Source organism: Apteryx mantelli, chromosome 3, assembly GCF_036417845.1.
Source record: "Apteryx mantelli isolate bAptMan1 chromosome 3, bAptMan1.hap1, whole genome shotgun sequence".
NCBI lineage: Eukaryota > Metazoa > Chordata > Aves > Apterygiformes > Apterygidae > Apteryx > Apteryx mantelli.
The window spans coordinates 87,741,463-87,756,519 of NC_089980.1; the positions used below are offsets into that span (position 1 = coordinate 87,741,463).

Here is a 15,057-nt window from a genome sequence, read left to right on the forward strand (position 1 = left end):
CAATTAACAGTGCAAAAGCAACCACACACAAGAGTGTACAGCATACAATGGAATAATACATTCATAAACAACTTATTGCAGCTTTTTTTCCCCTCTCTACTCAGGTTTTATATTGTACATATGAAAGCATCAGAAACAAATTAGCTCCAAGTTTAACTAGACAGCATAAGTGACATTACTTTAGATGTTGACAGAATAAACACTAATGCTTCTAAATAACAGAATTATCAGTGGGAATAAAGAAAATTACTAAGGATCTTCTAGTACAGGGGTCTGCTATTGAAACAAGCTTAAAAAACAAATAAAAGCTAACTAATGGTGAATTATGTTTGGGTTGAATGTAAGTATTTTCATTAACTGCTTCAAGTTATTCAACATTCTGACACAAACAAAGCTTAAATTAACACAAGTTACCAGACATTAGTAAGTGCCATACATAGCTGCAGGATACATTTGCAAACTATTCCAATTTTGATGTGAACTAACACAAATCATCTCAGCCCTAAGTGAAAATGGGCTGAACAGATTCAAATTACTTTTCATTTGCATATATAGTTACTATAGATCAGTTAACATAAAGTAACTTATTAACCTGAGGTGCTTTATATCTGCAAGTCCTCAGAGAGCAAATCCTGATGCTAATAAAAAAAATATACAACATGTCAAACAACATCAAGTCAAGATGTATCTTATGTCTCCATTTCCTTTATTACAACAATAGAAAAAGACTTGAAAGTGAGAACTGAAATCATACTGTGAAATAAATTGCTGCTATTCTCAAATGATGTACACTGTAATAATGGATCTCAGTAAAATCTATACTTTCCATACAAATCCATAAATAGCCCTATGTTTGGTTAGCTAAAAGAAGTAAGGAATTGCCAATTTATAATTATTATATTTTTAAAATCTGTATTGCTTGAAGGAAACAAAATAAATGCAAGATTTTTGACTTGAAAAAGATATGACTACGGAGCTTCAAAGCCCCCATGGACTTTACTATAATAATAGACTGAATGTCAGTCCAGCCTGAAAAATGCTAAAATGGGAAATAACTCCAATCCTGGATATTATCACAGAGTTGCTCATCAGCACTCAGTGACTTGTGGTGGACACCAGCTAGCAGTGGGCCATTTCTGGAACAGCAGTAACTATCACATATGCCAAAGGGAAATGGTCAAATCAACATCTGTTTTTGAACTGTCTCGAGTGGTAAAAATAAAGAACATAGGTGAAGTTAAAAACTTCAGCAGAGATAATGAGAAAAAGCCTCTTCAACCTTGCTCAAGTGTAATAGCTTCAAATGACTCAGCATGTAGGAAATAGCTAGAAATGGGAATTTCAAAGAACTAAAGAAGCCAGAAGTAGCTATCCCTAAATAAATAAGTTAATAGAAAAATGCTTTTAAATAAAAAGAAAACTACTATTTTTTTCTTAAAATGCCTGAAAAGGATTGATGGACTAAGTCATCACATATCATCACATGAAAAGAGATCACAGTGAATTAAAACTTCCTTCACAAATTGAAGATGGTGGTTCACATATAACAAGGCAATTACTATTACACATTAGAAAACACATGCCACAAGTATTCATTCCAACATATATACACAGTGGTTTTTGAGAAGACGTGTAGTTTTCTTGCATACTTTTCTTTTACTCCATTAATTCTACAGTCTAAGCACGTTTGAAACATTGGTTGACTAAGCCAACATAACTGGTTTGCACTGCAGGTGTCCTGCATAAGCAGTTCCTCTCTTGGCAACAGCATTACAGACCATTCTGAAGTAAGAGGGTCTTCAATTTGGATCTAAATTTCTCTGACTGATCTCCCATACTGAATTCCCATTATTCTGACTAGTTTCCAAAGAAAAAGGTTGTGATTCAGGAAGGGATCTGCTTCACCAGGGAGCTGAATGAGTAACTTTCAGATCAGTTCCAGTTTTAGTTCAGCTGTGACTGCAGTGATTCTAGTTCAGTTTTGGTTTGGGTTAATAAAATTTCAAAAGGTTCAAATTCATTTCCAGCTTAAGTTAAAAGAAAAAACAAAACAGTTTGGCCTCAGTGTTATTCTATGATATTTAGGACAGTACTTGAGAACAACAGCTTAAGTACACACCTTTTTTAATAATGGCATCATATAGCCAGTGCTCTATATGGGGTTACAGCAATTCAGAAACAATGTTTTTACCACAATGGGAGTCACTAACTTTTGGGGGGGAAACATACCATCAATTTGCTGTTTGCTCCTGGGGAGATGGCAGTTCATGGTTCCTGCAGGAGTGGTGGTGACTGTCTTGGACAGGGTAAGAGTCCAAGTTACCCTGGTGTAAAAGCAGCAGTTTTTGTGTCTGCTAGAACTTAGTTGGAGCTGGGGAGGTGATACCTTGATGTTTGCCCACCAACTCTTACCTCTAACTGTTCACAATAAGCCAGCAGCTCCCAGCTGCAGAGGAGAGAGTATGTGCTGGGCAGAACGTTGCCTCACTTTGTAGTAGCTTACTGCAAACTGAACGGTAACTTGCTGAACCAGCTAAAGAGCTGTATTTTGCCTTGCACAATGCAACATCTTACTCTCATTTACTGAAGTATGGTTTGAGTTCTTGAAACCATTTACTAAAAACAAGTGGAAGTATGATGCTGTTTAAAATAAAGAAATGCTGGAACAGCACATTATTACACACCTTACACTAAGTTCACACACACATTTGTAAATATAGCCACCACCTATATTTCTTATTTCATGGAGCTCTGATAATGGCAAGGGCCAAACTGACTTCTGCCCTCTCCTTACAGCACAAATATTTCTGTCACATAAACATCCATGCTGCTACAATGCGAGTTCCTCATTTACTCCAGTCATTTTCTCAACTTTTCTGCTTGGAACCTGTATCAGATTTACTAACTGTCTCAGATTTCCCTATGAAACACACAATTCTATATTTCAAGCTCAAAAGGTCAAGACATTTCAAGAAAAAGGTTGAGTATTAATCAGAAAAGTAATTTTCCTGGAATATTGAAAGTCACACAAGTATTTAAATTTTAATAAGATGTAACAGTTAACACATACCTCTATGCGTAAGACATTAAGAAAAAACTTAAGTTCTTTTTAATATGCATGTTTTAATAAAAGAGGCTACGTCACTTATGACCAATTTAAGTTAGTGTAATTCAACTTTTGAACAAATGTGAACAATCACGAACTACATGCTTTAGAGCCATGGAGTCACTATTAATTTGGAACTTGCTTATTAATTCCTAGGAATATATTACGTGACGTATTTCTGATGAAGCATCTTTCATTTCATTTAAGTTCCAGATTTTGCATTTGGAGACATCTGCATAACTTCCACTGAACTCAGAGTTGAAAGAGATCTGAAAAGAGTTTGATTTTAAAAAACAGAACAGTAAGAGTCCTCCAAATCTCTCTAAAATATAGAATTTAGATAAGTCTTTGTCAAAGGCAGCACTTCTGACAAGCTGTTTTTAACTAGTTTCAATTATCTTTTATTGATTACCACTGGGAATTTATCTCACCTTGTGTATATTGTGAGATCATCTTCCGAAGGAACATCTGAAAGATTAACTCCATACACGTCTTTTGTAGATTGGACTACATTCTGGAACATAAGAACAAAGATTCAGACTGAGGATACTGTAACAACATCCAAACTAAAGTTCACTTGAAAGAACAGAATTATTTCTAAATCTGAAAATAACTACAATAAAGAGCAGGCAAAACCAAACAAGCTTCTCACATACTTAGTAATCTTTGCAAACTAAGCTTATGCCTATCTTTTTTAATAAAAATGGTTTACTAGAAATATTCAAGATATTTGTTCAACAAGAAAGGAAAGGATTCTTGAAAGATATATCAGATAAAACAATACATACTGAGAATAAATAATAGTTTTAGGGTACATTATGATGTATGTATTAAATTCTGTCTGTGTTTAAATTTAATAAATGAAAAAATCATGTTTGTTCACAATATGCTCCCACATTTACTTTCAAGTTTCCTGCTGTCAGTTGTGAAATAACTAAAAATTTCACGTTGAAGACAACTATTTCCATTTTATATGTTACACAATCATGCCAGTCAACTATAACAAGAAGGTAACGCACATGCATACATTCCTAACCACGTCTAAAGGTTCAGTGTTAAATGAGGAAATTACTGACAAGACACATGTAATTGCAAGGAAACCAACTACAAAAATAGGTGGCTTGCTTTCAGTTCAAAAAGATCCACAGTCAAAGAAGATCCAAGGAAAGATATGATCTAACATGAAGTACAGTAGCATTTTGTTACTTTAAACTTCTAGGAGATATGAATAGGTAAGAACGAGCTGTTTTCTTCTCCTAACTCTACAAGGAGTGCTGTTTTAAAGAGAATACCAAAATTCAAATCCATGACCAAACATCCAATTATTCTGGAATAACATATTTAATCAAGGCCTAAAAACATAAGCTTCTAGTATTATTTGAGCACTATATACACAAGCCATTTTCACAAGTGTGAAAACACCAAAGTGCAGACTGACACTGGTCAGGGTGTTAGTAAGCTATCAGTTTAGCTAATAGAGACAGATAGTGGAATATTTGTAAGCTTATGCTTTTAAGTGTATTTTTCAGTAAAGTAAGATACTTTATTTGTTTAAGGAAGTTAAGAAAAAATTCATCTTATATATGTCTATGATTTACCAGTTCTAGAAAAAAGACATTTCTTTAATCAACTAGAAAAAATATCATTCTTTTCAGTCACAGTTGTTTTGGTTCTTGTTATACTACTCAGTTCAGCCACCAAGTTTTCAAACCCTCCATTACTGGTTCTCTTTTTAAACTTTTTAACTGCATGTGTAGACACAACTAATAACTGATACTGCCAGAAGATTAATTCTAAAACCTTTCTTGAAAAGCCTGTATTTGATGCTCTGCTTAACGTAGTAATGGAAAAACAACTTTGCAGGCTCAAAACATAATGCATCCACAACAGGCTTTGTACTTTTGAAGAGAAGAAAAATATTTACAATGGCAGACACAGATACTAATGAAAACCCAAGTCAATTGCTAACATAGCAACTCAGCCTGAGCAGGTAGTCCTTTTCAGCAGTGCAATTTTAATAAGCAATGAGAAATTAATAATGCAAATTATAACCAAAATTTGATGTAAGAAAAGGTGATTATTAATAAAGTGTAAAATACTTCTTCATGTGCATCAGCAAAAGAATTAAAATAGCTCACCCAATTGTAAGCCAATAAAACTCTATACTGTCTCAAATCGTATTTTGCATTTACACACACCTTTCATTTAAGCATCTTAGAAATCTAAAAATATATCTTAAGTCGCAGTGTTAAAGTATACTCAATATACAGATGGAATGAAGTAATTTGTACAGGTGTTCAAGGGTAAGAATCAAGGATAAAACTTAGGGTTGGATTTCTGTTAAAAAAAAACTGTAAATCTGAATTGGTGGAAAACAGGTACTTTCTGTTATTCTGAGATAATGGAAAATTTTCAAATATAGTATCTTGCATGAACAGAAATAAATGGACTAGTGTTAGACTCTGCATAACACACGTCCAAAATTCATACCACACTACTTCATAGTTATTTTATTGGAAGATGCTTTATTAGGGTTTGGAAAAAGCCAGTGTTGCACAGAAAGCTTAAATCTACTTATCTGGGAACAAACAACCCTAGCGTAAAAACTGAATAGTCAAAGTTACTCTTGAATGAAAATTTGCATTGTAGATGAAAAAGTGCCGTTTTATTCTCTGTTGCCTATGAAGAACTACAACTGACAGCTAGTAAATCCATAAATACTGAAGTTTCTCCAAAAGTGATAACCTGCAAAACTACAGCACTATAACCACCTAAATTAGCTGTCAATTAAAAAAAAAAACAAAAGAAATATTTTACAAATTTGTAAGATTTCCACAAACATATCCTTTTTCTAAGATATTAATGTTTTCAATGGTACTCAAAATGGATATCTATAAGAAAGAATTTGAAGAAGTGTTATATGAATTAATAAAATAGATTATTTCTGTAACACTAGATACAAATTAATATTTTCATTAAATTAGCACCCAAGGGATTCCAACAGAATTGGACTGGTGCTAGCAACAGAAGATTAATAACCCAGATCTAAGCATACGCATTCTTTTCTTATGACTGTGCATACACAATTTCATTATTATCCTGCTATTATCTTCAACCTTGGACTAGTAATAGTCAGTGAGTATCAACGTGACAAAACTGTCACGCAAATTTTTGGAGTTAGCTTTATTTGATCCCTTCTGACTTCTAAGTAGCAAACAGCAATTTAAAACTCTGCAACTAAATCAGGTTGAAATTTAGCCACACTGAAAATTAACTTACGGTTGCGTCCACCTGCGTACTGAAGTTAGTAGGAGTAGATTTGGAAAGTGAAGGTGCTTAGATTGGCTCCCATGGATCAAATGTTCATTACGTAGGTAGATCAGGTACACTCCCGGAGAGCATCTCCCAATTTACTTTCACCCAAAAGGAATCCCTTTTGCATACATCAAGGCCATCCCATGATTTAAGGCTAAGCATGGTAAGGGGGAAGATCAGAAGTGCACGCTTGCTCTGAACTAACACACTAGCATAGATAAATTTTATACATAATTTTAAGGACTATACCTGACCTGAGTCCCTTTCATATGCCATAGGTTTTGAACAAGATTTTCTATTTTTCTGAAAATGTTATTTTCCACTGTAAGCTGCAAAGAGTCTTACACAATAGGAAGAAAGGCAAAGTTTTATTACCAGTTTTGCTAATATCTGTACAAAGATGATATGCTGGAGACCTTTTCCCCTTCCTAATTGTGTAATGCTCTACTTCTGATTGTTCTATAGCATTTACTGTTTAAAAAATATTTTTTCAAAGTAGTATGAATTCTAAGTTCATGATTGTCTTTTTTGTATACCACAGTAATTTCTTACCTCTGTGATTTTTGTATTATCTCCTGTATCAGTCACCTTTACTGGAGTTGAGCGTTGAGAAACGGCACCTTCCTCTTCTTTGTCTGTTCCAGAATCATCTTCAGAACTACTTGACACAGCTTCCTCGCTTGGGGGTGGAGGAGCACTAGCAGCTGTTTTGCGCTGCAGCACAGTTTCTTCTCTATTACTTTTGTTCCTATTATGAAAGGCAGTGCATATTCATTAAATCAGGAACATATTAACAAAAAGTATTTTAAATTCCTAATTTCTGTTACTATTTTACTTGAAGGCAAGAGAAGTTCTATCCCCTGGAGCAACCTGTTGCTCATCCTTTGAATCCCCTAATTGATTTACTTTTTGTCACGTATATGGACATGTAACTCCTCTTAGAGGTTCTTGACCTGAGAGCATAAAAAGCCCCAAGGATATACAACATGTCAAAAGAATTTTTGCACCTGGAATAAATGCCCTAGGTGAAAACAACAGCACAGATAAGTTAAATTTCTGACCCAGCAGATACTGGTATCTCCTTAGATAGAAATTTACAGAAAGTTAATAAGATATACTGCATTTTCTTTAGAGAAAGTTAAGGAGGTAATCTTTAAATAAAGGTCTCAATCTTCCCTACTTTTCTAAATGAGATGAAAGTCAGAAGGAAAACAGCCCTTATTGATAGCTGAAGAAGAGAGTAAGTAGCCAGTCAACCGCTAACAGGGCTGACTACCCCCCCCCCCCCCAAAAAAGAAAAAAACAGGAACTAATTGTACTAGGGACCGTAACATTGACAGACAAAAACAGATTAACAAATCCTCCAGAAATTTTCTAGTAGACCAGAAGATGCTGAAAAATATGCAAGGCAAAGATACCACCTCTACCAGGATTATAAAACAAAAAATAAACCTCTACTTGTTTCTGCTCTAATTCAGAACATTGCAAAGTGGACACAAAGGAGGACAGCAACCTGTTTGCATAGTAGGTAGAAAATGTGGCCTGCTTGGTCAGATGAATATGCCTAATGGAATATTAATCAACATAATTAAGAACACAGCAGTACTGTTCACCATAATTTGTATATGATAGTCATGGAAGAATGTCTAACATTGTGTTTCTTAATTACCCTGTTCTTTGATGTGTAGATGTGTTCTGTGGGAGATATCAAGCCCTACCCTTTCAAATTGCTGGTGTGAGCTTCCCTGGTGCAGAAGAGCCACCTATCACTACCAATACAGAGAGCAGAGGGAAGTGGAACGAGATCCCCTGTGCAAAGTAGGCACTGGACAATTCAATCCCAAACTTCTGGCAGGACAGCAACTGTACTGTCTAATCAGCGGCTGTGAAGCAAGTCTGAAGTCCAAAGTGATGCTCGCATGTACTGCATGTGCAATTTCACATTAGGAGTCACAAAGTGTCGCCAGCACGTGTTCTAGTAATGTGCAAAACAGATCCTGTGGTATATATTCTCTGGCACATCAAGAATTCAGGGCTACAGTTATAATTCCTAGATGCAAAGACAGGGGGTACTTCTGTACCAATACTCTGGTTCAAAGACAACCCTCAAGAGGATCAGAAGGGATGCTGGAGAATCTTATTATGAAGCAGCTATGTAGAAATAGGTAAATCATTACTCTCTTTTTTCTGCAGAGGTAGGCAAGAACCAATGCCTGGACCTATAGAAAGGTCCCCCAATACTATGAGGAATCAAATAGGAAGATGATGTACTAAAAAACTCTGACCCACCATGAAACAAATATAATTCTGGTGTCAAGACTGGATCAGGACATTGAAGCAGGTGTCCTGCAGGTCAGGAAAGACAGATGATTCCACTGATAAATGTTATGAAACTACTGATGTTAACATCACCATACAGTCATACATGACTTCAGAAAAGTGGTGATGCCATCACATAACTTTTTTCCTACAGGGACTATTTCACAATTAAAAAAAAAATCTTAAATGAACCAGTGTTTTTTGCACTCAAATCCAGTAAAGACAGTTACTTCTGTTGAAACAGATCTCTTGGAAAGATCCCTGAAAAGAAGGAGGGTGAAAAAGATCGAGTGAGGAGAAGAGAAAAAAAAATTTGGACGTGGCAAAGTTAGTTCAATACTGTAACACTGAGCTATAAGTCAAAAACTCATCTATTGAGAATGACAAAGCATTGTGTCAGACAGAAATTTCCTAGCATTTCCCTAAATGGATGATGAAATAAGGAATATAAAAATTTTGTAACAGAAAAGTGTGAGCGGGTATAGAATTATGCCTAAAATATATTACCTTGAAAGTGCTGAGGAACTCACGCCACTGACAGGATTCCCTTCTCAAAAGATCTCATTGCCTGCATGGACTGTGCTGGAGAAGTTTATACCCTGGAAAAGGTGTTGTAGGACAAATGGCTTGGCTTTTTTTCTGGAAACTGCTTGAAAGACCCATAGACTAGAATGTTGCTAAGAAATGCTTCCTTAATAACAATAACTTACTGTTGCATTCAATAATAAAGTCTCACTCACCTAAGGGATCTCCTGTCAAGGCCTAAATCACTCTATCCTAAGCTGGACAATCAAAGCCACATTCACCTCCCAACACCAGCCAGTGCATGGGAAGCCTTACAAGCAATACTCAAGGCACCCTGGAACATGGCTCTGATACAGCCGACTCTCTGCCTAGTAACAATCCCTCAACGTCACAATGGAGAGCTTGAAGTGAAGAGCCTGAGAAAGAGGTAAAGTGGTCAGGTATTTCATGGTGTACCTGGAGAGAAGAGCTAAGTAATACATATAAGAAAGCAGAATAATAAAGTTTTCTTCAAAAGCATCTATACATTCACAGTTCTTGTTAGGGAAGGTAAATTTGTATAATTGTCAAAAAGTCTTTTTGTCTGTTCACAGGGAATATCAGCAGTATGAAATCAGATTCTGCTAGTGATAAGCATAGTCTACTCTCAACATTTATTGACAGTGAGTCCCTCGGTCAATGCACAATGGATGTTATTTGAGAGACTATCAAATTTTACAGCTTTTAACAGAACTGGAACAGAACAGCTCTGTTTAAAAAACAGAACCTTTAAAAGAAGTTTTAGGAAGAACTTAAAACTCATGACGGCACAGGTTTATTCATTACTGATAAAAGGTTTCCTTAGTATAAAGTATCTAGGAGAGAATGAAGTGGTTCAGGAAGAGTCCTCATAACTGGTATGTGATACAGCTGATCAAACACAACAACAGAATAAATAAAGCAACAAAATAAGTCCAGGGTGCAAAAACAGCTGAATGAAACATTCATTTGTCCAAAGAACTGTTGTTGAACTGTTTTATATCATTTTATTTATAAATAAATTTTCCATAATGTTTTTGATCAAAAATTATGCTGAAATTTGCAATTGCTCCTGTATCAGGACAAATTCTATTTATTCAAAAACATACTTTTTTTAAAGACAACAATGATAAGCATTCCTGTCCATCTCTAACAGAGAATACAAAGCTGCCACTAGCATCAAGAGATGATCAAATTTTAACAACCTCTGTAACTCTATTCTAGATAAAAGATTTTCATGTGGATTTTACTTAAATAGAGAAGCAGAAGAAAACAAAAGAGGTTAAACAAGCGTGGATAAAGAATTCCCAGTGTCTAATAAAATTCTCAAGGTATATATATGATTTCCAAATTATACAACAATTCTACAGTATACCATCAGGGAAGTTTTACATTTCCCATGTGACAGAGAATATACAACTTTGATTTATTTTAGATTTACAGTAACTTAACTTCGTATTCATTCTTTCCTATACCTCTCATTTAACTAATATTATGAACTTTAAAAAACTGACTTAGATCTACTTCCTACCTGTGTATTCGCACTTAAAACAACTTCATAAAGTTTGTTGTACATGCATAAGGCTGTAAGCCACTGCATACTGAAACCGTGTAGCCAAGGCCTGCATCAACAAAAACCCCACTGAAGTTTGCAACAGTCTGTTCAGTTGCAATGGCTTATGTATCTTTCTAGAAAGAGAGGTTTGGACTTTTAATCTCACGCATCACAACTTGACTTTCACTGTTGTTAAACCAGAACAAAATTTCATGTTTCAGACTTACCCCAACACTGATTTTCCAGTTTCATCAGGTTTACGAACAGTAAATGGACTTGGATCAATGCCCACATTCTTGGGCATAAAATCTCTGGCAAAAGAGAATGGAAAAAACATCCATAAGCAGAGTTTAACACACAAAACATACTTTTCAAAATTTCCAGAAGAATCTGTAACATCCACCTTTGAATGAAAAAAAAAATCATTATTATCAAGTTCTAACTTTGTCATTACAGGTTAAAGTCACGTAAATATTAAACCCCTAGGTATTTAAGAAGCTTTCAATTGCATTATATACTCCCATAAAACAGCTGCAAACATCACCACGTGCCAAGGAGGCTGAGGCAATGACATATTCCTGTACTGAGGAAGCCCTGTCACTCAGCTGCATTCTTTTCAAGATGCTGCCAACACTCAAATTGGGTCAAAAAGCTACATGAAACAGAATTTGCATGGAAGTCATTTAGCTAAAGCATGATTAAGATCATGCTTAGAATATCCAACTGATTACTGCCAACAAAAAACAAATATCTGGCCAGCTGTGAGAACCTGATGAACTGAGGAAAACAACTGTAAAATGAAAGCAGAACAATTAGGAAAAAAATGGTTTGAAGTAGCCTCTGTGATCTGTGAAGTCCACAGAGAGAGGTCCATTTCTCAGCTTATGAATGTCCAACCATTGTACACTCAGTAATGGAAGGCAATTGTAAATTTTAGTGCTATCTTAACAGAATTTTTTTAGAGCTGCACTGCCACTTCAGTATTGTCATTTAGTTTCTAGAAGTTTACTAAACTTGAAGCCTCCAAACCACCACCACCACCATCAACAACAACAAAAAAAAACCCAAAAGACCTGCATCTACCATGTTGCCCAAGTTTAGTCAAATAAATCAAATGTACATTTAAATCACATCAAACCAAGTTCAGTTCAGGCTTTACAATCCCAAAACATCCCTAATGTACCGTGTAGAATTGGTCATCGCCAAGCAGAAGGTCTCATCGAAACTGCTCAACTCATATGGCCGAAAAAATTCATTGTGGATATCAATTTCCTCTTCACACTTGTGGAACTTCTTCACTGTTAACTTGCGTCTGTTTTCAGCACATGTCACTGGGAAAAAATAAACACAAACCCGTAAATTTTCTTTTTGCTAACAATTACCAACTCGGCAGAAATCTAAATAAAAAGTAGCCTGTTTACCTAGCCATCTTACCAGGCATTTTTCTACAGCTATATCCCCTCTAAGACAAGAAAACACGATATAAAGAAAGAGACAGCTTTCATAATAAACATATAAACAATAAATAAACATATAATGATCAAGTTTTAGTCACTGATCTGTATTATCTGACTCTACAGCTGAAGAGTTAGATCTCTCTTGCATATTGCAGTTGAAAAAAATCATAGTTTCTTGTGAAAAAAAGGATTTAGCAATCACTGTGGAAACAGTGTTTTTTAAAAATTTGTGATCCAAGAAACTTAAAGCATTAGTGACTAAAACTCTTTTTTCAAGACATTCTCTAAGGCAATGAGCAAACACAGTTCCTACCTTCATCAAAAGGAAGAGGTAAATGCTTTAGCACACCTGTGGTCCACCAGTAAGTGTAGCTGTACAGGAAAGACAGACACACAACTGACACAGGAGATTTGATCTTGCATCCAATCTAAACATTTGCACATACTAGTTAAACAACCATACAGTGTCACACTGGTACATACATCTTTATAATTCAAGTGTGGGAGAAAATAAAGTATTATCCCTGGATGGAGGACATTAACAGGCCCCAGCTTTGCCCTGAGGACATGTATTTCAAACACCTGAGGCTCCATACAGGTATGGAGGGAGGGGAGTTTCCCTCCATTAAACACAACATCATTTCAGATGCTTACCTACAGTACTGAAATTTAAGCTCTAGTACATATGGTGTCTGGAGAAAAAAATGAAGAAAATGCAAAGCCATGAGGTAAGCTTACTCCATATGTATTTCTTCTGTTCTGGTCTCAACCCCCCCCTCAACACTTATTGTTTAGATCCTTAAATTTGGGAAAGGGATATGAAGAAACGAAGGTCACTGATAATAAACAATTAAATGAAATCTGAACATTGTCAAAGCAGTTGACTTCTTTCTGTAGAAAAACATTTTGATATGACAGCTGTCCCAAGTCTGATAACTATATGTTGGCATAGCTAACAGCAAAAACAAGGTCTGCTGGAAGCTTACGCAGTATTTCTGAAAGAGCAAACAAAGGAAGTCAAGCAATATTCAGAAAACAAAGTGCTCTATCTTTCATTCATGTTTACATACTTCGATTTTCTCTTCTCAAATATACTTTAAATTTTTCTTTAAATCATTCTGACAGTTACTACTACCTAAAATTATTACTTGGTTTGAAAAAACATTCAGTTATCTTCATTGATTTTATTTCAAATACACATGTAATCACAATATTACATGGGCTGTAATCACAATATTATAGGGGTTATCTTCTACTGATGTCAATGCAGCTAGCTACCTGGAGCAGAAACAACAGGGGTATTCCCATGCCCAGAGACAGATTTGTTCATGAGACTCAGAGAACAGTGCAAAACAGGCAGGGCAACACACTTCAGTTTCAACAACTGTGTACATCCTAAACAAAAAGAAAGGAGTTGTGCCTGACAGTCCCATCCCTTGATGAAGTGGTGTATCAGGACATGCTAGCACGCCATTTTCTCCAGTGCCTTCAGAAACTACGCAGACACATCCAGCTTTCCTCCTGGATAAAAATTGTAAGTAAGGTGACAACAGAAACTCTTCCTGCCCATCTTTCACAGGGCTTTCATATGAATTACACAAATAATATAAAAGTAATAGGTGAAACTCATTATGAAATCTCTTCCTTCCGATGGAGAAACAGATACAATATAGGAAAGGCACAGATAATCAAAAGAAGCTTCAATTACAGGAAACATCATCGGCCTTCTTTTCCTATAATCCTTGTTTTCATTATGAGTTTTCATTATTATCTCTTTTGCTGCTGTGCCCAAGGAACCTAATAGAGGCACTGCACAAAGAGACAAGAAGCAGCTATTCAAAGAACTTGTAAAATAGTTTGGTAGAAACAAACAAAAATTACTTGGAAGAGTTTTTTTCACCCATCAACTTATTACATGGAAGTGTCATTATGTCCACATGAAAAACCATCTTGGGTGCATATTATAAATGTTCAGAAGATAAATTTCAACCAGAATGAAATGTGACACTAATTAACAAGTAAATGAAGAATATTACCATTTTTTTTAAATGTTCTGTTTCATCTGAGAACAGTATCTATGACGAATAAGAGACAGTTTTTGACAAACGAGTAACAGGTGAAAGGGAGACTGGAACATTCATATATTTGTGGTATATCAGCTGGATTCACTTGTACATACAGTACTGTTCATGATCAATAGGCAATAAAATTAATGTTGCATGTTTCATACGTGGCTGAACTAGCACTTAGCTGTACGGCTGATAAGAGCTAGCATCAAAAAAAGCCTCAGGAGACAGTACAAAAGGATTGCAATTTAGAAACAGTTATATCACATGCCAGCTGCCATGATGGGTTAATGGAATAAGTAGCTAACAGGGACTATGTGCACTCTTTAAACACTTTGAATCTTCCACAGATAAAAACCTAAATGCAGATATTCTGATCTACCATTTATGAGACTGAGCTTTACAACTGACAGAATGAACAAAAATATAAATAGCAAAACTTCTAAGGCAGATAATCTAGTACAAGTCTAGCACTGCCCTTATTAATAAAATTGGGAAAGTATTTTTTATATTCAGTATTTACGATCCTTAACAAAATTATTCCATATTGTGAGGCAATCATGCTAAAAATTACTTAAAAACTTCTATGATTTAGCTCTATTATTTCTGTATATCACCGTGCAACTACAATGGGATGCAAACCAAGAAAAAAAATCTTCAAAACAGGCCAGATATGGCTGGAAGGTAAAAAGTAGT

At 35.4% G+C, this 15,057-nt stretch overlaps 1 protein-coding gene across 1 annotated transcript in view; it reads right to left on the reverse strand.

The window, feature by feature from the left end:
- The window catches only part of FIG4 (FIG4 phosphoinositide 5-phosphatase), an 81,563-nt gene that overhangs the window by 20,309 nt on the left and 46,197 nt on the right, over nt 1-15,057 (reverse strand). The window contains exons 17-21 of the mRNA XM_067293870.1: nt 12,609-12,667; nt 12,022-12,169; nt 11,066-11,149; nt 6,974-7,169; nt 3,538-3,620 (exon numbers count right to left, since the gene is read on the reverse strand). Of these exons, the coding sequence (XP_067149971.1) occupies nt 3,538-3,620; nt 6,974-7,169; nt 11,066-11,149; nt 12,022-12,169; nt 12,609-12,667 (570 nt within the window). The remainder of the gene's footprint in view (nt 1-3,537; nt 3,621-6,973; nt 7,170-11,065; nt 11,150-12,021; nt 12,170-12,608; nt 12,668-15,057) is intronic.